This window comes from Camelus bactrianus, chromosome 33 (genome assembly GCF_048773025.1).
Source record: "Camelus bactrianus isolate YW-2024 breed Bactrian camel chromosome 33, ASM4877302v1, whole genome shotgun sequence".
Lineage (NCBI taxonomy): Eukaryota > Metazoa > Chordata > Mammalia > Artiodactyla > Camelidae > Camelus > Camelus bactrianus.
Genome location: NC_133571.1, coordinates 19115445 through 19140772, shown reverse-complemented (window position 1 = coordinate 19140772; position 25328 = coordinate 19115445). Strand labels below are relative to the sequence as shown.

The 25328-nt window shown below is 43.1% G+C and overlaps 2 protein-coding genes across 6 annotated transcripts in view; one reads left to right on the top strand and one right to left on the bottom strand.

The window, feature by feature from the left end:
* The window catches only part of FAM118B (family with sequence similarity 118 member B), a 38073-nt gene extending 21367 nt beyond the window's left edge, over positions 1-16706 (bottom strand). For 2 of the 3 annotated variants that reach the window (XM_074356954.1, XM_074356955.1), the window contains exon 1: positions 16609-16698. The gene's annotated coding sequence lies outside the window, so the exon portion shown is untranslated. Of the gene's footprint in view, positions 1-16608 lie in introns of all 3 variants that reach the window. The other variant, XM_074356956.1, reaches the window with a different exon arrangement.
* A 61-nt stretch (positions 16707-16767) lies between these two features.
* Positions 16768-24721, top strand: RPUSD4 (RNA pseudouridine synthase D4). 3 transcript variants are annotated; one of them, XM_010961671.3, is made up of 7 exons: positions 16768-16990; positions 17361-17526; positions 18822-19023; positions 22069-22162; positions 22238-22382; positions 23534-23631; positions 24167-24721. In XM_010961671.3, exons 1-7 carry the CDS (start codon positions 16805-16807, stop codon positions 24404-24406), a joined length of 1131 nt encoding a protein of 376 aa, XP_010959973.1. In that variant the 5' UTR covers positions 16768-16804; the 3' UTR covers positions 24407-24721. The 3 variants fall into 3 exon arrangements, with proteins under 3 accessions (XP_010959973.1, XP_010959974.1, XP_074213054.1); XM_010961672.3 differs by lacking the exon at positions 16768-16990 and adding an exon at positions 17025-17131; XM_074356953.1 differs by lacking the exon at positions 16768-16990 and adding an exon at positions 17137-17267.
* Positions 24722-25328: the final 607 nt, after the last annotated feature.

Genomic DNA, 25328 nt, shown 5'->3' with positions numbered 1-25328 from the left:
TTTCAGAGAGAAAAAAAATCCATTTTAGTGTTTACCCTAACAATCTGCAAGTACTGCTGAAGAGCTTCTAAGCAACCTGAAAACCCTGCACAGAATTCCTACGTGCATCAACTAGTTCACACATAAATCTCTTTTTGTGATCACTATTTGAGTTTTCATTTTAGTGGGACTTAGCAGAGGTGGAAAAAAGCTTCTCTGCCACAAGAAAACAAAGGCAATCACCAGTGTCTTCATTACTCCAATTACCGCTAAGCCACCGAGAAATCCTTCAAGGCCAGCTGAGTTCAGCGTAATAGAAGTTAGACACTTGGTAAGTCCCGAGACAAGTAACCTCATTAACAAAATTTTTAAGGCCTAAGTCTTCATATCAGACAGGACACTTTCACTTTGAATTCTATCAACTTGGCAGGAAACAGCATACTTACATCTGGTGGGTAAAAAAGGGAAAAAAATCAAGGCAAGTGTTCTAGGAAAAATCCATGAAGAAACATGGAAAAAGGACAGGAGAAAAAGGATTGGTTATACGAATGAAATTAGGTTTATATAAACTAGAGGACTTGTGGATTTGAAAATAAGAAAGAATTTCAGAAGCTCTTGCTTTCACAGCATCTTGGTGCCAGGAAAGACGGCAAAATCTGGCTTCTTTTTCGTGTAAGAACGAGTGAGGTCCCCCAGCCTGCTCTCCTCACGCTGACCAGGGTCTCTCTGCACTTTCAGTGCGTAGCCTTCGGCTCAAACCGCTGACACGCCAGGAGGAGCGCAGAATAGTACACGTGCAGATAAGGGTGGATGGAATTAATCAAACGGGGAGAAAAGTTCTGATGATAACATTTTTGCCTGGAAATAAAAGATCTACATACAAATGACTAGCCCGCGAAGGTGTACATTTCTTGCTTTATAAGATCAGTTCTATATATAGCTAGCTTTCCCCTCTTCTATTAAAAAATAAAGTAATTAGAATAAAGTCTGGCTTATTTCTCTAGCATAAATATAGAAATGGGTTAACCTCATTTGTTTAAGGGAAAAACACAGTTATCCTCTGACCTGGAAGAAACCAATCCCCGCGACTGTGGCTTTTAGACTAATCCCAGCACATCTGTTTTTTAGCAACTGTGTGGGGAGGGAGGGAGAGTCAGCCAGTGTAGGGTACTACAAACGGTCGACAATGAACAAATACAATGGTTTAGCAAGGCAGGTGATGAATTCAGTCCTATAAAGCAGACTGCGGGCTATGCTACTTGTTTCGTACACAACAAAGTTCCCATCTTCTTCTCATTCACACAAAGAAATGGAACTGATGCAGAGGAACCGCACACAGCTGCGCCAGGGTGTGATCCCCCGGGTACCCCAGTGTCGAGGAGATTCCTCTACCTCTGGTTAACCTAGTCTGCTCCTACTTTGATCCCTGACTCTGTGGACCCGACACCCTCTGCCTTCTGCCAGATGAGATCGGTATCACGCTCACTTTCTGAAAATTTGCTTTAATACAGTCACTGATAAAATGCCAGACTGATAAACCACTTATTCTTGGGATTTTACCAGCAAAAAATGACCTATAAATGAAAAATGTGAGAATGAACTCATAAGATACAGGGTTTCTGGAAAGACTTTAAGGATTGAGAGGTATAACCACAAATTCTAGAAAGCCTTTTAACTCAAGTCCCCAAAATAAACCACATTGGTATTCCAGGCTCAAGAGCTCAAATGTTGTCTGCATCAGCGATTCTCAGTTATAAAACTGAAGTACCACATCATGTACAAGGAACAAAGCTGTTTCAAGGAGTAACAGAACATCCAAATTAAGATCTGATTTGAATTAGAAGTTAGTGATGGAGGCTGATGATTTTATCGTGCAAAGAATAACTGGTAACTTCCTTCTCTGTCATGGCTTTCCCTCCTGTGAAGCTTCTGAAAAGATACATCCTGAAAACAATGTCACATGTTGCTAAGGAAGGACACTTGAAAAATACTGAATAAAAATATTTCCCCTGTATCAAGTAGTACAATCATACAAGCAACCCCATCACAAAGGGCCCAGGCTGTTCATTAAAAATGAGATTAAATAAATCTTCAAGGGCAAGATTCTACATTCTAGCGAGTCCCTAAGAACTAAAACTCTCCTGGTAAAACAACGTCGATTATGAATGGTACACCCTCAGCTGCTTCCTCTCCTGCCGAAGAGGACACTCAACGTGCTGAGTTCACATGCAGACTCCTTCAAGTCTGGGCGAGCCCGGAGGGTGTCACCATTATGGACGACCTCTCTATGACTGAAACCTGACAGGTCTTGAAGGGAAGGCTTTCTGTCATAATAAAAATAAAAATGTTTAGTATTTTGACGTGAAGCTTGGCAAATGTTATGACTAAAAACCTCGCGTAGCTGAACGTTAACAGTGACTAAGTGAATTGTCAGCACCAGGTGAGACATCTCAGAGGTCCCCACATTGTGGTCTGTACTCCAAACCCCATCAACAGCAAAACAAGGACAGAATATAAGAAAGATACAGACCTGTCTTTGCATGGTATCTTAAACAGATATAACATATGAAAAAAAAATAGACAACTTGAATAGACTCCCATCTTAGGTTTTTAATTATGTTTAAAACTCTAATCATCAAAATACCCAATAAAGAGGGATTTAAGAGTAAATGCACTTTAAGTACATTGAATCTTTTAATCTTGTCATTCAGGGGCCACTGTATGTCCATAAAATGCTTGCTCTTGAACTTCCCCTAAACCTAGGATGGCACTGGAACCAGAGGCCTAAAGAGGTCACAGCGTTTCCTTTGAAGGAAAGAGAGAGGGCAGACCATTACATTTTGGGGTGATTCACGTGCAGTCATATTTAAAGGAAGGAGAGAAAAGGTCCTGCAAAACTTTCAAGGGCCCTTCTAACTCTCAGTTAGTTATATTAACTCATCCCATTTTCCTTGTTCACTGTGATGTGAACGTAGATTGTTCTGCTTCAGAAAGTCACAGACCTGAGCTTCTCAGCGTTTTCTTCCGTGATCTGATCCTACCTCAGCTTCAGCCTCATGGGAACTAAGCTAGAAATGATGACCAGCAATTTGCAGAAGACTGAAATATGAAACCACCGCACAAACTGGGGAAGGAATCAAGAAGAAAGAAGTTTAAGAAACCACAAACGATGCCCTGAAAAATAAAATTCAGAAACAACACGGGAAAAGATCAGGTATGGATAAGGATAGCTGGAACAGCCCCAGTGATCTCATTGGATAAACCAAGCCCAGTTCTGTACGGAGAGTACTGCGCACCTGAAACAAAGACGATGCTGAACATACACACCGACGTAACACCCCTGATACGCACATGACTTTGGCAACATTCTACCACATCAGTCATCAATTAGGACCTAATGAGAGTAGCGTGCCACATTTAGGTTGGAAACTTAAGAAACACATGGACAATTTCACTGAGTCAAAGAACAGAAAATATAGATCAGCAAACAAAAATGTTAAAAGGACTGACGGTACCAAGCTTGAAAGAAATAAGGCAGGTAACCACACCTGCTCTTTAAGCACAGTTTCCCCTAGATGAGGCCCAATCCTCACCCCCATCACTGCCCCTTTTGGAGGTAAGTGCATTCAGCACCGTTGCCATCCTTTGCTATAAAACAAAGCCCTTTGGCTTTTTAACTTGAGATCTATAAACTGAAATGGTAAAATTTTCAGTGTTTACTAAACGCTAGGTCATATGAGCTTGTGATCCAACATCAGTTGCTTATTCACAGAAAAAAAGAGATTTCTTTTTGTTTGTATAGCTGTCCTATGAAATGAATTTAAGAAACTTTCGTGTTACTTTAGAATTCTCTAATTCAAGTTAAGGCATGAGTCAGGGTATTTATAGGTTACCATCTGCAATGCATTTATGGGATGGAAATTCTTCACCTATTTATTCATTTCTTTTGGTTTATGAACTTTCCCAATTTGACTGAGAAGTCTGTTCCTAAAAAGCTGAGGTGCTCCCTCCCTCCCTCTAGACCTGCTGGCCTCTTTACTGTTCCTCAGACAGCCCTGGAACACCCTTGGCCTTTCTTTGTACTGGTTGTTCCTCCTCCTGGACCTGCTCTTCCCCCAGGTGTCTGCACAAGTTTCCAAGCCTTTGCTTAACTCACACCTTCTCTGTGACGCTTCCCTCGACCACCGTATTTAAAATCACAACCTCCTCACTCATTGCATCAACTGTTCTATTTTTCATTTCATAGCACATACCACCCACTAGCATACTAACTATATTTAATATTAGCATAATAAATATATTAATAATGCTTATTATTCACATCTGCCTCCTCCCATCAGAATGTAAACTCCTCAAAGGTAGGGACTCTTGTTTAGTTCTCAGTGTATCCCAAGGTTGTAAAACAGTGCCTGGCACGGAGCAGGCATGCAAATATTTATTGAATGAACTAACTGAAATGCAAGATGTTGCTCATGATTAGAATTACAAGAAAGACATTTATTATGCAACAGAAAAAGCGTTTCCAATTAAAAGCAAAACCCCATTACTGCTTTTACTGCAGCAAGGACCATAAAAGGACATTTCTTTTTTAAATGGGACAAATGAAAAAAGACAAATTCCTGTGAAAATTGTGTGCACAGTAAATCAACATTCAAGCTATCACTTTCCCGATACACCAGCAGTCATAACAGGGAGTGAAGGTAATCTGATTCTAGCAGGCAAAAGGATTTCAGACTTAAGGTTTCAAGACTCTCCTCTGACACTAACTGAACATTTTTACATATAAATCATTTTATTTTTTATAACTCAAGTTTCTGATATCTAAGATGCAAACTGATTTTATGGGTGGATTCTTAAGGCAAGACTTTTCTGGCAAATGACTCACGGACATCAGTATTTAGGGCTAAGAAATCAGTTTCCTGTATTTTATACATAAAATCTATCTACAGTGTTTTACCGCTAGAGAAGAAGAAAAGCTTTGTAGCAGCAAAAGGGATTTCAAAACACAAATTAGATTAAGTCATGGTTTAAAGTCACTCAATGGCTTCTCTGTGTTTAATAAAATGAAACGCCTGCTCATGCCTGCAAGACCTGGTCTGGTCTGGCATCTACAGTCCCCTTCAGAGCATCTCACCCAGCCTTTCCCCCATCCACACAGAACACATCACACACTTTCCTGCTCACACAGTCTTTACTTAGTCATCATACACTTGGCAAGCAGCGCCTTCTCCATCCCCACCCATCCCCTAAGTCTCGGCTTAACTGTTACCTTTTCTGCCCCTTCCCACCAAGTGTCTCACCAAAGATGACTAAGAGCATACCCTTAGGGGCCACACCCCCGAAAGATCTCCACCTTTTAGAGGAAACAGAACTGTAAACAAATATTTATAATAGATTTGCACTAAGTTAAATGTGCACGTATGTGGTTCAGAGACGACTATGTTTGAGTTAAGAGCAAGGAAAGCTTTATGCGAAATAGATACCATTACGGCAAAATTCAATGAAATCGTTAGGATTTCTCTTCCTTTACCTCTCAAAAGCACGTGACACTTAATCCCATTCTCATCTCCTCTGGATACTATGTTTTTCTGGCCTTCCTCCCAACCCTGTAGGGGAAGCTCTCTTCCCTTTGCGCACTCCCTGAATGTGGACCAACTTCAGGGCACTGCGGGAGGCTCTCCAAGTCTTACCGCTTTACGTATCTCCTCCCCCCATTTACTCCAATGGTTAAATTAAAAATGCCAACTAAATGCTAATGACTCCCAAATCTGGATCTTCAGCTCAGATCTCTCCTGTGTTTCAGACCCATGAGAGCCTACTCAGAAGTTTCAGTACACAGTCCTTCAAAACTCAAACACCTTAACAGAGTTCAATAACCTGTTCCTTATCATGTGTCAGAGGTCTCTGAATGGCAGAAACAATCTCTGGGTGGCAGGATTATAGGTGATTATTTCCTTCTTTCTGTCTCAATCACTAACACAAGTACTTACTGATTTTGTCATTTACTTTAGAAAAGTTCTTGCAAGGACCTTCCTTGGATCAATTTCAGTAATCCCTCAAGAACAAGAGACCGAGGGGCCAGGGGAACGCAGGAAAGCGGTTAAGCTTGTAACTACAAACCACCTTGATAGTCCTTTCAGGGACATTTGTTTTTTTCTAATAAAAATTAACTGGGAAATATTCTCTTTGATCTGTAAATGAAGTGAGAGATGAAAGTATTGTTCAGATCTGAAATAAGAATCTGAACGCTCCAAAAATAGGCTGTTATCTGCCACAGAGGCCACCAGAACTAGGAAGACGAGCCTGACTTAGAAGAAATGGCTTTAAAAGCATTGCTTTGCAGAGGAGGTGGCATCAGTCTTAAAAAGTGGCTGGTGAAAATAACTGAGGGGAAAAAAAAAAAGATGAGAGAAAAACAGGCTAGGGAGACCCAGAAACACGCTTTCATAAAGAGCGAAGGAGGTCAGGGCAGGACGACAGAGGATCCACGGGAGCAGCCTGGGAGGAAGCACACCCTCCCTCACCGCCCAGGAAGGGCCAGTCCAGGCAGGTGCCCCGGGCAGACAAAGTGAAGCAGAAAAGCAAGGGCCGCCGCGCTGTAATCCCACCTACAGGGAGCTGCTGCTGATACTTCGGTTTACGTGGGGAAACACGGTTTTCAAGAGGAGCTCCTGGAGGAAGTGTAAGCATCCCGGTTTCATGTTCCTATCAATTCAAAAACTGGATTCTTAAGAGTCTGCCCTGCTTTTACAGTATCAATTTTCTTATATGGAAGCCCCCTTTGTGTTTTTGTTCAAACTTTTCATCCTTCATTTATCTTAGTGTCTTAGTAAAATTAACTTCTGAAAAAGTCAGGTAGCTTGAGGATTCATCCAAAGAGAAGAGAGCGTATCTGCAGAGCAGAAGAAAGACAGCAGCATTTCCAGTAACTGAGGGGGACCGGGAGGGAGGCAGCAGGGGCAGGGTCTCCCTGTCCCAGAGGACATGCCTTAGAGGGGTCTATAGAGCTGGGGTGAAGAGCTATCACATGCAGGGCTTGCCAATATTTTCAGGTTGACTTTCATTCTAGCAACAGATCTCAAATCTGCTCCAGTGCAGAGAGCAGAAAACTGAAACACTATAATGGGCCCTCTCTGAAGCTACCATTTCCATGGGACGAGAATCAGTGTTATGAAAAAGAAAAACAAAAGAAAGAGAGAAAAATCACAGAAATAATAGAACAAAATGTCCCAGAACTGAAGGACATGACTTTCCAGAATGAAAGGGTCCACTGAGTTCCCAGAACAGTAGATGAGGAAAGACCCACACCAGGGAACAGCATCATGAGATAAACTTCCAGTGAGGGAGAAAGGAAAAGAAAAAACCAAACCAACAAAACAGTTACATAAAAAGGTCTAAATGACCGTGCCTGGAGAGCACCTGCAAACACCAGACAGTATGACAGACCGTCTTCAAAACTCTGAGGGAAAATTATTTCCAACCTGGAATTCTACTACACCTCCAAACTACCAAACAAGGTTGTGGACAAAATAAAGCCATTCAAATACTTCGCGGCAAGTTAGGAAGTAAGGATGTAAACCTAGGAATGGGATGGCATGGGAGCCAGCCCAGAAAGGGAGTAAAGGTCAGTTCCTGAATGACACTGGGCGATAATTCCTGATGGGAGGCAGTGGAGGGCAGAAGAGGAAGACGCAGGGCTCCCGTAAATCATGGCAGTGACACATCTGAGCCCATGGAAACACACACAGGAAACGTTACAAATAATGTGATAAATACGTTGGAGCATTTGGAAAAAAACTACTGTGCGCAAGTGAACAAAACAGGCAAAGGTGAACCCACACACAAGGAAGAGCAGAGCTGTCACAGATCACCTGGCTCGACGGCGAATGGCATTGGGCAGAGGTATAAATACGTAAAAGCGTCCTGTTTTAACCAAATATTACAAGATGGCAAATCTCTAAGAAAGAACAGAGGCAAAACATTCTCTGATGCAAATCGCAGCAATGTTCTCCTAGGGCAGTCTACAGAAGCAATAGAATTAAAAGCAAAAATAATCAAACGGGACCTAATTAAACTTACAAGCTTTTGCACAGCAAAGGAAACAAAATGAAAAGACAATCTACATAACGGGAGAAAATATTTGCAAATGATGTGACTGACAGAGGCTTAATTTCCAGAATGTACAAACAGCCCATAGAATTCAATAACCAAAACACAAACAACCCAATCCAAAAATGGGCAGAAGAGCCAAATAGATGTATCTCCAATAAAGACATACAAATGGCCAAGAGGCACATGAAAAAATGCTCCATGTGGCTAGTTATCAGAGAAATGAAATCAAAATAGAATGGCCATCGTTAAAAAGCTCACAAACGATAAATGCTGGAGAGGGTGTGGCGAAAAGGGAACCTTCCTACACTGCTAGTGGGAATGTAGTTTGGTGCAGCCACTATGGAAAATAGTATGGAGACTGCTTGAATAACTGAAAACAGACTTACCCTATGATCCAGCAACCCCACTCCTGGGCATATATCCAGAGGAAATTCTAATTCAAAAAGATACATGCACCCTAATGTTCATAGCAGCACTATTTACAGTAGCCAAGACATGGAAGCAACCTGGGTGTCCATCAACAGATGATTAAAGAAGTTGTGGTGCGTGTGGTGCACACACACACACACACACACACACACACACACACACGGAACACTACTCAGCCATAAAAAAGAATAAAATAATGCCATTTGCAGCAACGTGGATGGAACTGGAGATCATCATACTAAGTGAAGTAAGCCAAAAAGAGAAAGAAAAATACCGTATGATATATGTGGAATCTAAAAAAAAAGACACAAATAAACTTATTTACAAAACAGACTCATAGACATAGAAAACAAACTCATGGTTACCAGAGGGGAGGGGAGGGATAAATTGTGAGTCTGGACTTGTAGATACACACTATTCTACGTAAAATAGATAAACAATAAGGTCCTACTGTATAGCACAGGGAACTGTATTCAATACCTTGTCATAGCCTAAAATGAAAAAGAATATATACATAAAACTGAATCACTGTGCCATACACCAGAAACTAACACACTGTAAATCAGCTATACTTGAATTAAAAAGAAAACAAACCCAGAACAATATGGCGATGTTAGGGGGTGGAGGGTGCGGAAAGGCAGGATGGGGTGGGTGGAGGAACTGAGTCCTGATCTAGCACCTAACAGGCCAGACACTTGACAGCTGACCAGAGCTAATACCATATTGGGCGATTTAGAAATGTGGAGATGAAGCCTGAGGTAAGAGGAAAGTAACCCCGTGGCTCCCCTAACGGCTGAGCCTGGGAGGCGGGGAGAGCAGAGGAAACTGTTGTTTTTTCCTTTATCTGACTTTTTAAATCATGCACATGACTTACTTTGATTAAAAAGAAATAAAAAAGAGAGAAAACAGCAACACTCAAAATTTGCAATTTTTCTTTCTACATTTTTTAGTAACCTTATCTTTTGTCTGGTATATCCATAACGAAAGAATTTTTAGTCCAGGACCCCAGAGTGCTGTGGGCTAGGAATGAGGGAGGGAAGCCCATTCCTGGGCATCCAGCATTCGCTGAATCAAAATTTCTAGAGGAGCTAGCTATAGATTTAAAAGTACCTCGGGGGATTCTTATCATCAAGCAAGTTGGAGAAATGCTGACTAGCACACTGGGGTCAGTAAACTCAGAGTGGATTTGGTTTTCTAAATGAGTTAATGCTGCGGTGCTCCTTATGACAGCCGGTGTAAGTTATTTTCACTAAACTAACAATATTATTAGAGCAAACACTTACAGCATGTTCCAATTATTAACAACTAAAACACACACACACAAAGCACATCTTTTTACATGGGCAATTAATACATGACAAAGAAGGCAAAAATATACAACAGGGAAAAGAGAGCCTTGTCAATAACCGGAGTTGGGAAAACTGGACAGCTACATGTACAAGACTGAAACCAGACCACTTTCTTACACCACATATAAAAATAAACTAGAAATGGATTAAAAACTTAAATGCAAGACCTTAAACCATGAAACTCCTAGAAGAAAATATAGGTAGTGTACTCTTTGACCTTGGTCTTACAATTTTTTATGGATCTGTTTCCTCAGGCAAGGGGAACAAAAAGCAAAAATAAACAAATGGGACTACATCAAACTAAAAAGGTTTTACACAGCAAGGGAGACGATCAACAAAACGAAAAGACAGCTTACTGAGTGGGAGACGTTTGCAAACGGTGTATCTGATAAAAGGCTAATATCCAAAATATATAAAGAATTCATACAACATCAAAAAAGAAAACAAAACAAAACAACCCGATTTAAAAAACGGGCAGAGGACCTGAAAAGACATTTTTCCAAGAAGACATACAGATGGCCAAAAGGCACATGAAAAGATGCTTAACATCACTTATCATCAGGGAATCAAAACCAGAAGGAGATACCAATTCATACCTGTCAGAATGGCTACCATCAAAAAGGCAAGAGGTAACAAGTGCTGCTGAGAATGTGGAGAAAAGGGAAACCCTGTGCACTGATTGTAGGACTGTGAGCTTGTGCAGCCACTACAGAAAATTGTATTAAGGTTCCTCAGAAAATTAAAAATAGAACTGCCTTATGATTCAGCAATTTCACTTCTGGGTATTTATCAGAAGAAAACAAAAATAATTCAAAAAGATATATGCACACCAATGTTCATTGCATCATTATTTACAATAGTCAAGATGTGGAAGTAACCTTGTGTCCACTGATAGATGAAGAGAGAAGATGTAATACACACACACACACAGATACTGGAATATTACTCAGCCACTTATGACAATATGGATGGATCTAGAGGGTATTATGCTAAGTGAAATAAATCAGAGAAACACAAATACCATATGATCTCACTTATATGTGGAATCTAAAAAAAATAAAATAAAGAAAACAAAATGAAAACAGACTCATACAGAGAACAACAGGTGGTTGCCAGAGGGGAACGGGCGGAGGTGGGGGCCAAACAGGTGAAGGGAATTAAGAGATACAAACATCCAGTTATAAAATAAATAATCCACAGGGATGTAATACACAGCATACAGAATATGATCAATAATATTCTAATAACTTTGTACGGGGACAGATGGTTACTAGACTTATCATGGAGGTCAAAATCTACCTCTCTAACTTATTGTTGAAATTTTCAAATGATGCAAAAAACAGGTTTATTCAACTTAGGCAACTACCTGTTGCAAATACCTTCTCGAATTTCTCTACAGCTTTTATCCAACCACATGGTTGAACAGTCCTTCAATTTTCCATTGTCCATGTTCTGGAAACAGTTTCCATGTTCACCCTTTCAGCATACATTCCTTTTCCCATAAGATACTTGGTCATCTTCACTTATACAAATGCCATAAAATAAATAATAATAGCTCCTTAATATCTTGAAATGCTCCATGTAACACTCTTATTTTAACTTCTCATCACAGAATGCTGATTCATAACCTGAGTACCTACTACAACCAGAGGCACTGGTCGTGCTGCTCACCACCACCACCTGACTAGGTAGGTATTATTAATTCCATGCTTGTAAATAACAAAGTGTGATGCAAACCCCAGTCTGTTTTCAAAGATCATGCTGTTTCTAAAATGCCAAGCTGCCTCTCTTCCTGCGAGCACTGGAATTTTAGCCTGATTTCTAGTTCACTTCATTCCTCTTTTTGGATGAGAAATTTAGGGCCCAAAACTTTGAGGTGAATCCCCTAAGTGGTAGAATTAGTCCAAATTCCATAGCTCCTGACTCTGTATTTTTATTCCACAAATCCACGCACCTGGTGCCGCACAGAGCTAGTACTTCTTGAAGTTCCAGTGCTTTCCCCTGCATTAACTCAACCACTCTCACGGTGGTTCTAAGGTAGATACCGTCCGTATTTTAGAGGATAAAAAAACTACAGCGAGAGAGAGGCTAAGAAACTTGCACAAGGTTACACAGCCAGCAGTGGCAGAGCTGGATCTGAAACCTAGCCTGTCTGACTCCAAAGTGCAAGCTGTTAGCATCCCCAAGGTTTTCAGCCCACGTGTCTCTCTGGAATGCCCATACAGTTTTAGTCTTCTAATTAAAAGTGTATGCCTAATGTGTGGACCTTTTTTGCACCCTGATTCAAACAAATTAACTCTTAAAACAAAAGAAAGTGAGACCAATAGGAAAGTCTGTGCACTGACTGGCTGCTTGGTGATATTAAAGAATATATATTTTTCAAGGTGTGATAATTGTATCGAGGTTATGTTGAAAACTAGTCCTTATCTTTTACAAATAAACACTGAGGTGTTTACAGATGAAATCATACTTCTGGGATTTGATTCAAAACCATCTGGGAATTAAAAGTGGGATACAGAACAAGACTGGCCCCGTGCTGGCTGGTTGGCTGAAGAAGCCGGCTGATGGGTACAAGGAGTTTATAAGAGTTTACTCTGTAAACATTTGAAAATTTCCACAATTAAGAAAAAATGCATGATAAAAAAAGGAGAAAAAATGTGATATTAACAGTATTTGGGAACAGAACTGTGAATGATTTTCCCCCACTCTACTTTTTGTATTTTCCACGTTTTCTGTATTATTTTTATAGTGGAAAGCATAAAATAAGCTATTTAAAGAAATTCCCTATCTTCTCTAAACAGGCAGAACAAGACTGCCCATAACCTAAGGAGGTCAAAGCTTCATATTTCCCATCTCTTTATCAGTTAATTACCTTTCATACACTTTTAAAAAGGCCACTTTGTAAGGAAAAGTATGGTCTTTAGATATAAACTAGCCAATAGCATAAAGGCATACAAGTGCAAAATGATTAGAGACAGATTTAACACAAATAATTATGGAAACTAGACCTGTGGTTGCGATCACGTTGTAGCATACACAAATGTTGAATTATAATGCTGAATAACTGAAACTTTTAATAATGTAAAAAAAGAAAGGAAACCCAAAACAGATATGTTCAGACAGAAAAGTGCTACATTTCAAGGGATAATGTATGTCATGCTTTGGTTAAAAAAAAAACAAAACAACGAACTAGTGATACAGTTCCTCTTGATAGTTAGGCAGAGTTTGAAGGGACAAAGACCTTAAGTATGTAATGCTGACATTCCCCATAGTCAAGTGGGCCATAGATAGGGATCTCTTCAGCCTGTGGATGGACGGTCAGGTGGGGACTGGGGACAGCCACAGCTCCCAGGCCAGCTGTCTTCTGTGGGTCGCTTCCAGTTTTCCTCAGTGACACATCAATCATTTACATACGTGTCGCCGTATGAAAAAAGTTTGGGCGGCAGTGATTTAAGCCAGACCTGCCCTGATCATTACTCAAAAGCTGAATATAAGTATCACAAGGGGCAACAGTACAATGCAATCGCTGAAATGCTGGCATGGAAAAAAGAACTAACACCCATGTTATACGTCAACAGCATTGCTTTCTAATTTGTGTTTTCTATCTGCACTCCTTCCCACACCCTACTTAGGAAATCTCAAGGTACACCCCAGCAGCACTCGATGAAGTAACCTCCAAACACAAACGTTAAGCTCAGTGGCACAAGGTTAAACTCTGGGGATAAAAGCAAAATCCTGGTTCTCTGTGCCAACGCTAAACGTATTCAAGGTAAGTCTGAAACACATTCCACTTGTTGAGAAAGAGAAGTACTTCAGTGTCAGTGGGAACTCTTCAGAGAATAGAAGCTTAGAGCTGGCAAGGATCTTCTTTTAAAAGACAAAAACCTGAAGCACAAAGCACTTGTGCAAGTTCACAAGCAGCTGAACTGGGACTCGTCCCCAGATCTCCCAGCTCCCCACAACTGCCCTTTCCAGGGCAGAGAGATCCTGCTGCCTGCTCCTCTGAGTCTGTCTAAAACCATAAAACAATATCCAAGTACTTCCTGCTCTTCAGGGAAACTGAATCTCTGGTTAATTTGCAACTAGCAGATTGCTGTTCAAGGAACCAGAATTTAACCTTATGCTGCTAATTAACCTTAAATTTGTGATACTTAAACACAAGTTCCTTTATTAGTCAGTTCCTGTTCGTATTTAAGAAATGAAAAGGAGGCTTTGCTGTTCTTGCACAGGTCAGGAAATGGCCTTAAAAACAAACAATTAAGTTCTTCTTCACATGGTTATTTTAGGGGCACACACTATTATATATCAAAACCTGTGTAAATAAGCCATGTCTGTACTCTACAAGAATGAACACACCACTAATAAATTTCCATCCTGTACTGAGAAAACAGTCCAGACAGGAAGAGTCCTCAATGAGAGAAGATGAGATTGGTTGCAGAAGTGGAAAAATGAAATGCCTAAAAGAGAATCAACTGAATGGGGAAAAGGAAGGAGGCAATATATATCATATTTGCATAAATTCAAATCAGCAAGCGCCTACACTCAAACATTAAGGAAACAGAAACTTCTGTGCCCATATTGGCTAAAGCTGTACTGTGATACGAGGCAAAAACTCTGAATTCTTCAAATTTCTCCTACCAAGCTGCAACAAGAAAAACCCAAAAGTTCCTTCTCCAGAAAAAAAGCCACCGATTTTTTTATTCCTAGGCACTACTGTGTGTGCCTTGGGTTAATCTGAAACCCAAGAACACAAGCTCTGTGTCCCTAGCAATGACATCCGAGTTGGTTCTTTATTTTGTTTCCTGCCACAGAAGACCCAATTCTGCAAGAACAGGTGTCACTTCTTGATGTGCCATTAAGGACAGGTGAAGGTAGAAATAGGTTCTCCCAGCTCCCACACAATCCATAAAAGTCCGATATCTAAAACAGGTTTGTAACTAATGATATGAATTTCAGTCCTGATGTCCAAATTTCAGAGTCCTGGAAAGGAGGCTTCATGTACCTAAGTAACATGTGATATACAACTGTTCAGTGAAATCAGAACCTGGGTCTGGGGCATATCAGTAAAAGGAAGTAATTCTCAACTCATATAGATCTGTGTGTCCTCCCAGTAAATCTGCAGGGGAAAAAAACAGTAGGAAAGAGAGAAGTTGTTTCCCAATCTCCGCTTGCATTCCTCGTATTTATACCCCAATCACCTTGCTTATTGCAGAGGCATACACGGGACTTCCCCCTCTTTACAAACACATTTACTCTCACCCTCACTCTTCTTCAGGTCAAAAGCAGACAGAAATTAGACAAGTCAAAATGTTCAGACACACCTAACATGTCTATGATACACTTAAATCATCGGAGGAGTATTTGGGAGTTTACCCTGTACCAGACCTGGGGATAAAAAAATGAATGAGTCCTTAAGGGACTCACAGTTCAACAGCTGCTGCCAATGGTATATCCTGACCCATATAACTCAAAATCAGCTCAAATGCAAAGGACAAGACAGTGCAGTGAAAAAGACCACTGGACGAGCCATAGCCTTATTACTCACCACCCAGACTGCTGCATCCTAGCTGATTTCCAGGCTAGCAAAGCCATCTCCTTTTCAATCTGTCCTGCATTCAACTACCCGGGTCACTTTAAGAATTCCACTTTCAAGGAGTCTCTTTCCTGCTCTAGAAGCTTCAAAGACTCCTCACATCCAGTTCAAACGCTTCTTCAAGTTAAAGCCTTGTACAGACGAGCTCCACTTAACCTGTTCAACTTTGTTTCATGCTCAATATGGCTCCCTTCTGCCAAACCCTTTTAGAGGGGAAGGGCGCAAATCCAACTCCACTAGTTCCTCTAACTTCTCAGGCAGCCTTCATTCTAAGCCGTCTTAAAAACTGTTTCCTCTGTCATCAGCACAGATCCATTAATTGTCTGACATCCCTTCAGGGCTGGACATCAGCTTTGTTAACAAACGGCAGGTATGTCCCAAGGCATTTTTAACATTGCCATCCTAACCAGATGCTCATCTTCCCTGCCACCCCTTAGTGAAGTCAGAGGGTCTTGACTTAGTGAAGTCACTGGCAGTTGGGGCATGGGAGTCCCAACACTGCACCTTGTAAGAGAAGGAAAGAGGGTCTGGAGCGGTTGCAAACCACGGAGGGGGAAAACGAAGGAAGCAGAAGACGGAAGGGAAGATTCGTACTCTGTACTTTGTCTTTCTTTTGGAAGAAGTAGGGAGAGGGAGGGGGAGAGGAGACTCCAAGAAATGAATTCTTGAAGAAGGCAGAAGAAACTCAAGGTGCTCCCTAGGAAGGAAGTATGGGCCCCCGGATAAGGGAAGGGCTCCCCATCCCCTCTGGGAAAGAAGGCTAAGTTGCAACGTGAAACAAAGAGGTTGGGAGTCAGGAGGCGAGGGGGGAGAGGCTTCCGAGATCTGGCATCTCTGAAGGTCGAGCGGTAAGGAAAGGAGAAGGGACGCGACGCCTCCCTAGGGGAACTGGCCGAACACAGGGGACGCGGTTGCCGTGAAGGACGAGGTGGGCGCCCAGGACTGTCCGGGGCGAGCGTTTCTGGTGCGTCGCTTCCACGGGGCGCGGGGGCGGGGAAGTGTTTTTGAGTGGGATCTTCTCCCAAAGGGAGAAACGGCTTCCCAAGGCAGGGATCTCCGAAAACGGGAATCCTGAGGACGCGAAAACGTTAAACCGCTGAGGCACCGGCATTTCCCAGCCCCAGCCCGGCTTCCCCACACACTCACCGCGTCTCCTCCAAACGCCACCGCTCCAGCTGCAGCTACCGGCCGGCGCAGCCGCACTGAGCGCGCACCGCCCCCACGTGACTCGGCCCTGACCCGCCCCGACAGCCCCACGTGACCCGCGGGGCCCGCCCATGCCCTCCTCCCGCTCGCCGCCCTTCTGCACGTGCTTTTGGCGCGCCCCGCCCTTCTTGGCAAGATGGCGGCGCCCGGCTGGACGGCGCCGGGCCTTTGGATCCGCGGTTCCTCGCAGCGTCGGGGGAGCCTCTTCACTCTCGTCTCAAAGCCATTCTGCTCCACTGCTACTGCCTCTAGGCCCCTGGATGCCCAGCGATTAGCGGAGAGGCTCCGAACCCAGAAACAAGAACAAAAGGCGAAGGAGCGGGTGAGGCCAGAGGACCACAATTCCCAAGAGGCAGTGCGCTCACGGGTTTCCCAGGCGGGGAGGGCGGTAGGAGGGTCTCTGACAAATATGAAGTAAATTTCGAAGACTTGTGGGAGAATGGGAAGAAAGCCCAGGGGAGAGGTCAGTAGGGTGCGGTATCTTCCTATGGGCTGGGTCTTTGGCTCCTGCCAACTGCGGGCCTAAGCACTACGTGGGTACAGGTGAGACAGATACGCACCCCTGCTTTCAAATTACCCGGGAAGGCGAGAGTCTAATGGTAACATATAAGCATTCCCAACCTAAATTCTCACACGGACTTAATGAAGCTCCTCCTCACCAGGCATTTCCCGTCTCTCCTTTCCTCCCTTAGGTGCCCCCAAGTCCTGTTCAGCGGAGAGTGCGAGAACTAGTGCGGTTCACACAGCAACTGCAGCGAGTCCACCCCAACGTGCTTGCTAAGGCGCTGAGCCGAGGGATTGTCCACCAGGACAAGAACCTTGTGGTCATCAATAAGCCCTACGGTCTCCCTGTGCATGGTAAGGAGCACGTGGGAAAGGGAGGGGGCCGCTGCTGTTCTCTGCTATAACCAGGGGCAACTCTGGTACATTACTTGTGGGGCTCTCTGAAGCCTTGCTTTCAAAATAATTAAACTTTTGGGGGATACGGACTTATGTAAGGCACTACTGAGGACCCAAAGATAAGTAAGACAGTCCCCTCCTTCTAAACATCTGGCAGCCAGCAGTGATTTATGGAGTTTGCTGTGTGCAGGCCATCACAGGGGATTGCTATAGAGAAATGCAAACGCTGTGTGCTCCTGCCTTCAGATTAATTTCCATCAAAACTTGGAAAGAGAACATACCGTGGTTCTCCCCAGGGTACCTAGAATTTAGTGGACACTCATGTTTTTGAATATGTTAAATTTAGTTGTCAAAGACAGCTGGAGTGAATCAGGAAAGATTGATCGAAAAAATGCATTTGTGGAAAGAGTTTTGCTAGGGGAAAACGCATATTTTAGCTCAAAAAACGAATGCTTTGTGGGGAAGTATGGAGAAGGTTGTGCATGAAGACAAGGAATTAAATCAGACATTGCCCAGGGCTTTGTGTGGTGTTTTTCTCTCTTGATCCTCACAGTAGCTTCCTGCCTTTCTATTCCCTGTGAGATAATTATTATCCAGATACTTATGTTTAATACCTGAGAAAACCAAAAGTTGGAAAGGGTAAGTAATCTGTCCAAGGTCAACGGCTAGTTAGGAAGGTAGGTACATAGAGTGGAACCCAGGAATGTCTCACCCTAAAGCCCAGTGTCTTATATCTTCTGTAGTGCCTCAGGAGGGCCTCATGGTCTTGCATTTCTCACTAGGGTTTACCTGGCAAATTCTCAAGCCTTTGTCTATGTAGTGAAATATCAGGCCTAATTTTGGTTGCTGATTTTAGTGTAAATACATAAGTGCATTTTTAAGTTTATATATATATGTATAAAGTATACGTATGTATGTATATATACTTCTCCTGAGATATGTATGTGTATTTGTCTCAGGAGAAAGCTACATTCTCTAGGACAGTGCTACTCAAACTTTAATATGCATGTGAATCACTTGGACATTTTGTTAAAAATTCAGACTTTGATTTATTAGACTGGGTTGGGGGCCTGAGATTACCATCTAGGAGGCTCACTGGGCACACTGATACAGTGCTAATCCCTGGTCCATACTTCAGTGTTAAGGCTCTAGAAAGCATTTATAGTTAATCCAGTATGGGCTGTTTTCCCAAGTAGAGGTCTTTGGTGGAGTCTTTTTCTGGCCACTCAAACCTCTGGCTTTTTCCTTCTTAGGTGGCCCTGGGGTCCAGCTCTGCATCAGTGAGGTACTGCCTATCCTGGCAAAAATGCTTCGTGGCCACAAGGCCGAGCCCCTGCATCTGTGCCATCGGCTGGACAAGGAAACTACAGGTGTAATGGTGTTGGCTTGGGAAAAAGAAGTGGCACATCAAGTCCAGGAGTTGTTTAGAACCCGGCAGGTGACCAAGAAGTACTGGTATGAAGCCCATTGATAGCGATCGAGGTGGTGTCAATGCAGGCATCCTTTTCATCTGTTCATCCATTCATTTAGCAGGAACCCCTGGTAATAGAAGGCGCTGTACTAGGACCTGTGGGCAAATAAAATGTATAGGAATCAGATTTAGTGCTTAAGAGTGTTGGAGTCTGATAGCATAGTAGTTCCTAATTGTGGCTGTACATAAAAATTATTAAAACTTACTTTTACAAATAATGCATGATTTCATTCCTGTAGTAAAATGTCAGACAGCAAAGATAAAGCAAAAAACTTCTGGAGAATCCATTCTGTTGTTCTAGGTCCTTCCCTTGGGGTGGTTTGGTTTTTATTCGTCTGGTCTTTACTCAGCGTATTTATATTCGTGTCCAGCATATATACTGCATGTGTATCTACATGCACACCTGTATGTATAGGTCTGTATCACATTGTACAGTGTACATTGTACTTTCTTTTCCCACCTGACTCTCTTGGGGATTTTTCCATGGTAGTGTGTATAGATTTATCTATTTTTTTTTTAAAGCAGAAAGATACATCAGCAAAAATGAAACCTATTCCTGTCCCCCATCTACTCAGTTTCCTTCTCCAGAAGCAGTCAGTGTTTTTAGTGTCTTGTGGAAACTTCCAGACTTACACAGAGCCTGCATAGTGCCGAATGGCAGCGTACTGTGCCCTGCTTTCCAGCCTTTTTTCACTTGGACAGTATATCTTGGAGAGCATTTTGTGCTGTACGTTTAGAGCTTGCTCTTTTTAATGGCTCTACTGTATGTTTTCATTGTATGGATATATTGTAATTTCCTTATTGATGATTGTTTAGATAATGTCCCATTTTTCAGAGCCTATTGCAAGAATATGTGAGTATATCTTTAGGACAAATGTCCAGAAATATAATTGCTGGGTGGAAGCATGCGCACATTTAAAATCTGATTAGTTACTACCTAAATTGCTTTCCGAAGTTGTTGTGTCAGTTTGCACTCCCACTGGCAGCGGTTAAGTACCCACTTCCCATTATGCCTGACCAATGCATTTTTAAAAGATTTGCCACCCTGATGGATAAAATACTATATATGTATTTTTCCCTGTGTAGTAGTGAAGTTGACTGTCTTTTTGTGTTTATTGGCTGTTTGAGTTTTCCTTTCTATGACTAGACCATTTTCCTTTGCCTACTTTCTATTGTTTATTATTTTCTATCTGATTTGTGATTCTTTTTTTTTTTTAATACTTTGGATGCTAGTCTTTTTGTATTACAGATTTTGCAGCTGTTTCATAATCTTGGGAACCTTTAAAAAATCTATATGCTTGAGATCCACAGAGGTTATGATTTATAAGTCTGGTGGGTGTGGCAATTGGGCATCTATATTTTAAAAAAAACTCCACAAATGATTCTGATATAGAATCGACTTTAAGAATCACTGTAATAAGAGATTACAGATAATGGAGGAAGTTTAGCATGGTAGCTAAGAGCTCAAAAAGATCTGTGTTCAGTTCTCACCTGTGTCATTTACTAGTGTGGGACCTTCGGTAAATTACTGAACCTTTCTAAGCTTTGTCTTCATAAGAAAAAATGGGAATAATGGAGTTGATGAGGGAGTTAAGTGAGACAATGCATGTGAAGTGTTTAACATGGTCCCTCCCTCATAGTAAAGGCCGAAAGATAGAAAATCAAGACTATTACTATGTATTTAAGTAGTCAAAATGTAAGTGTATAAAAACATGTTGTATTATCTGTGAAAATTGTCCATGGAAGTTCAGCATTGGTAACCATTCTCAGCATCAGGCTTCATGGAGGAATTGAAATAATTAGTTGGGTCTTGATGAAAAAAGAATTTGGTAGACGAGGTGGAGAAAAGTGTTCTAGATTGTGGGGACAGTGTGCACAAAGCAGTAAGGCATATCCTCCAGGGTGGCGAAGGGGATGCTGGCAGATAATGCTGGAAAGGTAGGTGGGAACCTAGTTAATGATGGTCTTAAATACCAGGTGCAGGAGATAGAATAGAAGTGAAACATAGTAGGCAACTGACAAACATTTGCTGACTTACTATGACAGCAGTTTGTTATATTATAGTTATTTGTTTGAATCTTCTTACTGGATTGGAATTCCTCCAGACAAGGGATTTTTGTCTTGCTCACTCATGCAGACCTAGTTACCTACCTTAACCGGTGCCTGTTTACATTTAGTGAATACTTACTGACTGAGCATTTCTGGGCAGTAGTGTTACGTCCCTAGGAAGGGCGATCTGGCAGTCACAGCTCTGTCAGTAGGGGAAAATGTGTCAGACAGCAGCCCAAACCACTACCAACCCGCATCTGGGCTCCAGTGTGTGAAGTGTTACATCTGAGTGGGCTTTTGACCCCTTGGCCGGTGATTCTGTGTTAGGCCACCAAGTAGCCAAGCCAGCTGATTAACCTGGAAGGGGCATAAACATAAGGACAGATGAAACAGTCTCCTACCTGTCTGTGGTGTGATGGAGGGATTCCTCCCACAGGAGTGATTTGGAATGACTTACTGAGCCCTGGGTGTGGTTCCTGTGACTTTTCTGAGCCCAGAACCTCCCTGTTTTATCTACTTGGCAAATAGGGCAGGAGTGATCCTGTGAATTTTTCGTTCAGTTCATTCATTTATTCATTTATTTCATATGCAACTGAAACTTACCATCTTTTATTATTTAAAAAGAAAAACAGGATACCAAACCATATTGCCCTAGTTTTATTTTGAACTATACACGCTCACTTTTAAAGGCTGGATGAAAGACCATGTTAGCAATATAATTTTCTTTCTGGTTTTTTCCCCAAATATTCTACAATCAGCATGTATTACTTTAGCAGTAAAAAAAAAAAACCAAAACTGTAAGAGTAGTGTCAAGCTCTCAGGCCAAGCACTGTGCTGAGAGATCATTAGGGATCCTCAAGTTTTAAGAACTGACCACAGTGCTGTAGAGGTCCGCTGTTAAAACCTCTAAGTAGGCAAATCCAAGGAGCTCCTCGCTCACCTTCGTGGCTTAAGCAAGGAGGGCCTGTGTCTCCCTGCAGGGCCATCACCGTGCGTGTCCCGGTTCCTGCAGCAGGAGTGGTGGACATCCCCATCATCGAGAAGGAGGTGCAGGGCCAGCAGCAGCACCACAAGGTGGGTGAGCTGCCTCCAAAGAGGTGGGCGTTCTGCTCTTCCTTTAAAATCATATCTTGATTTCTTTGGCTTCAGATGACACTGTCCCCCAGCTACCGCATGGACAACGGGAAGATGGTGAGAGTACGGCCCAGCCGGAATGCGCACCTGGCTGTGACTCAGTACCGGGTGCTCAGCAGCACCCTCTCCTCCGCCCTCCTGGAGCTCCAGCCTATTACTGGTGAGGGCGCCGCCGGTCTGCGGTGGGTGGCAAAGCCCCAGCGCTCCTGAGCTTCACCCGGGGCTCTGTGCTGGGCTCTGCCCTTCTTCTGAGCAGCTTAGCTTGTGCTGTGGGGGCGCTGTGGTCGCAGCTGGCGTTTGAGATGGTGCCTCTGGTGCTGATCTGAGGCTGGGAGCGCCAGTAGGGATGATCGTTAAAAACAGGAGGTAGCAGAAGGGTATAAACAGTCTGCTTACATTTATTTAAAAATTTGCAAGTTGATTCTCAGAAAATGAAGCATAGAGTTGCATATGATCCAGGAATTCTGCTCCCTGTATATATGCAAAAGAATTGAAAACAGGGATTCAAAAAGATACTGCATACCCATGTTCGTAGCAACACTATTCATAAAAGCCAAAAGATGAAGACAACCCAAATGTCCATTAACAGATGAGTGGGTAAATAAAATGTGGTTCTTCATGCAGTGGAATATTATTCAGCCTTAGAAAGGAAATTCTGACACGTGCTGCAATGTGGGTGAAGCTTAAAGACATGATGCTAAATGGAATAAGCCAGAGGCTTAAAGACAGATGTACAGTTCCATTTATGTGAGATGCCTGGGGTGGTCAAATTCCTGGAGACAGATAGTAGAGGGGTGGTTACCAGGTCCTGGAGGGAGGAGGGAGTTATTGTTTCCTGGGGACGGAGTTTCCGTTTGGGGTGATGAAGAAGTTCTGGAAATGGATGGTGGTGGTGGTTGCACAACAGTGTGAATGCACTTAATGCCACTGAACTGTACACTTCAAAAGCGTTAAAATGGTAAATTTTATGTATATTTTACCACAATAAAAAATAAATGCACAAAATAATACTATTTCGTGTTATACAGTAAAATTAATTTTTTAAAAAAGCGTGGCAGTGATAGACACCAAGTTGATGATAATGGTTATCTGTGGTGGAAAGAGGGACCTGTGAGGGTGGAAACTTGGAGGCTTAACAGTATTTATAATGTTTATTTACTAATAGCTTATAGTTTGTTATATTATTCTTTATTGCAGCTGGGGCTTTGCCAGTGTTACTGTGCTTTGATTTAATATGATCAGAAGGAGATGCCGCCAGCAGGGTTGTTTCTGTAGCTGCTCAGAAGTTTCCTCTCTCTCTTTTTTTTAAAGGGATAAAACATCAGCTTCGAGTTCACTTGTCTTTTGGGTTGGATTGCCCGGTCCTTGGTGATCACAAGTACTCAGACTGGAACAGGCTGGCCCCCCAGGTAATACTGGTTTGAGCCAAAATGCAGCGGAATAAGGGCAGGAACTTCTGCTTTCCCCTCATTAAAGGGGGGCCCCTGAAGTGAGTCGCAGCAAAGGCGTGTCGACTGTCTCCAGACAGGGTGCCGTGCTAGTTCCCTGGCTTATGGAGCAATCCGGAAGCAGTCAGCCCCGTCCTTGTGGAGCTGCAGGATGTGCTAGCAGAACTCCTCTGCTTCGTTGTTTACACTCAGATTTGCGACTGGGGGCAGCCTTTCGTGCTACTGCTGAAGAGCCTTGGTGGAAGCGTTTTTGGGTTTTGCCATTAAGCTCATTCTCTTGGAAGGCCAGAGAACTGGTCAAGGAGAGCTTCCCTAGTGTGGTGGGTTTTCTCTTACGTGGGTTCTGAACCCTTCCTGGAAGTGGCCCTGAAGCAGGCTGTCTGTCCCTGTGTCTTCTGGGGGTTGATGAGGCCCCGTGAGTGGAGGTCTTCTGCCCCGCCTGCCGGTCAAGGAGGACCCGTCAGCCTTGCTCTCACGAGCCCTTTTCTTTGTACAGAAGCTGCCTGTCGGGATCCTGAAGAAGCTGGGGCTGCCGCAGTCCAAGGCCCGCCACGTCCCCCTTCACCTGCACGCCCGCCAGCTGACCCTGCCTGCCCTGCAGTCCGGGAAGGAGGAGCTTAGCTTGGTCTGCAAGCCTCCTCTCTACTTCGTACGTTCCCTGCGCCATCTGGGCTTAGGGATCCCGAGTCAGGATCAAAATGGGGACGAGGATGCCGCACACCCAGGAGGGCGGTGAACACTGTTGGGCAGTTTGCCCTGAGTTCTTCGCTTTGTTTAAGGACCTCTGCTGATTTCTCGCTTGGGACAGACTCCAGAAGAGCCAGGTGTGATGAGTTGGAGAAACATCTGCCTCAGGCCTTTATTGGAGATGAGCATCTGGTTACCCACACTTTGGCCATGCTCTGGAAAAGCCAGAGCAGTCTCCCTGCCTCAGAGTGGAAGAGAGCGTAGGACCAGGCAGATGGGTCAGTAATCAGAGAAGGAAAACTAAAGCACAAAATCTGTGATCAAGAACCATTGTTCATCCAACAATAAAGCTCTTGATGCATCAGGAGAGTCCTGTGGTTGGAAAGGACAGAATGGTCATCTCGCTCAGAGAAACTCAGAAGCGCCAGCTGCATCCTCGTGGCGCTGCAGGCTCTCTCAGCAAAGCCCCTGCTTTGTTTGATTAGTCTCGGACTTTGTAGACACTGATCATAGACTCAGGGATGCTCTCCAGCCTCAGCCTGGGAGCCTTGCTGTGCTGGTGACAGTGGAGCCTCTGAAGGGGTGTTTGGTGACCAAGGAAAGCAGGTGTAAATGGCGGCAGGTCACAGAAGTGGGTGAAGCAGGCAGGGTGTCAGGCCATGGGGGCAGCACCCATGTCTCGAGGGGGCAGTTGTTAACCCCAGCTGAGTTGCTGTGTGGGAACAGATTCTCTAATTATTTCAGACAGTCAGGAAACCCAGATGTTTATGTGAAATCTCTGAGTATCTTGCCAACTAAATCAAATGTTTAAAAAACACTTGGGCAGCCAAGCAAATCATATTTGCAGGTTGGACTTGGTCTGTAGGCTACCTGTTTGCCATCCGTGTTTGAAGAATGGGGTAGGAGTTTGGGGAGAGGTGCCATCGTGAAAGTTCTGGATCAGTGGTTGGCATTTTAGCTCCACGTAGTAT

Excerpts from the sequence above, each read along its gene's own strand:
- RPUSD4 (XM_010961671.3), top strand. The coding sequence starts at position 16,805 with ATGGCGGCGCCCGGCTGGACGGCGCCGGGCCTTTGGATCCGCGGTTCC. Across the intron at positions 22,383-23,533 it reads GGAGCTCCAGCCTATTACTG|GGATAAAACATCAGCTTCGA; the intron begins GTGAGGGCGCCG and ends TTTTTTTTAAAG. Across the intron at positions 23,632-24,166 it reads GGAACAGGCTGGCCCCCCAG|AAGCTGCCTGTCGGGATCCT; the intron begins GTAATACTGGTT and ends TTCTTTGTACAG.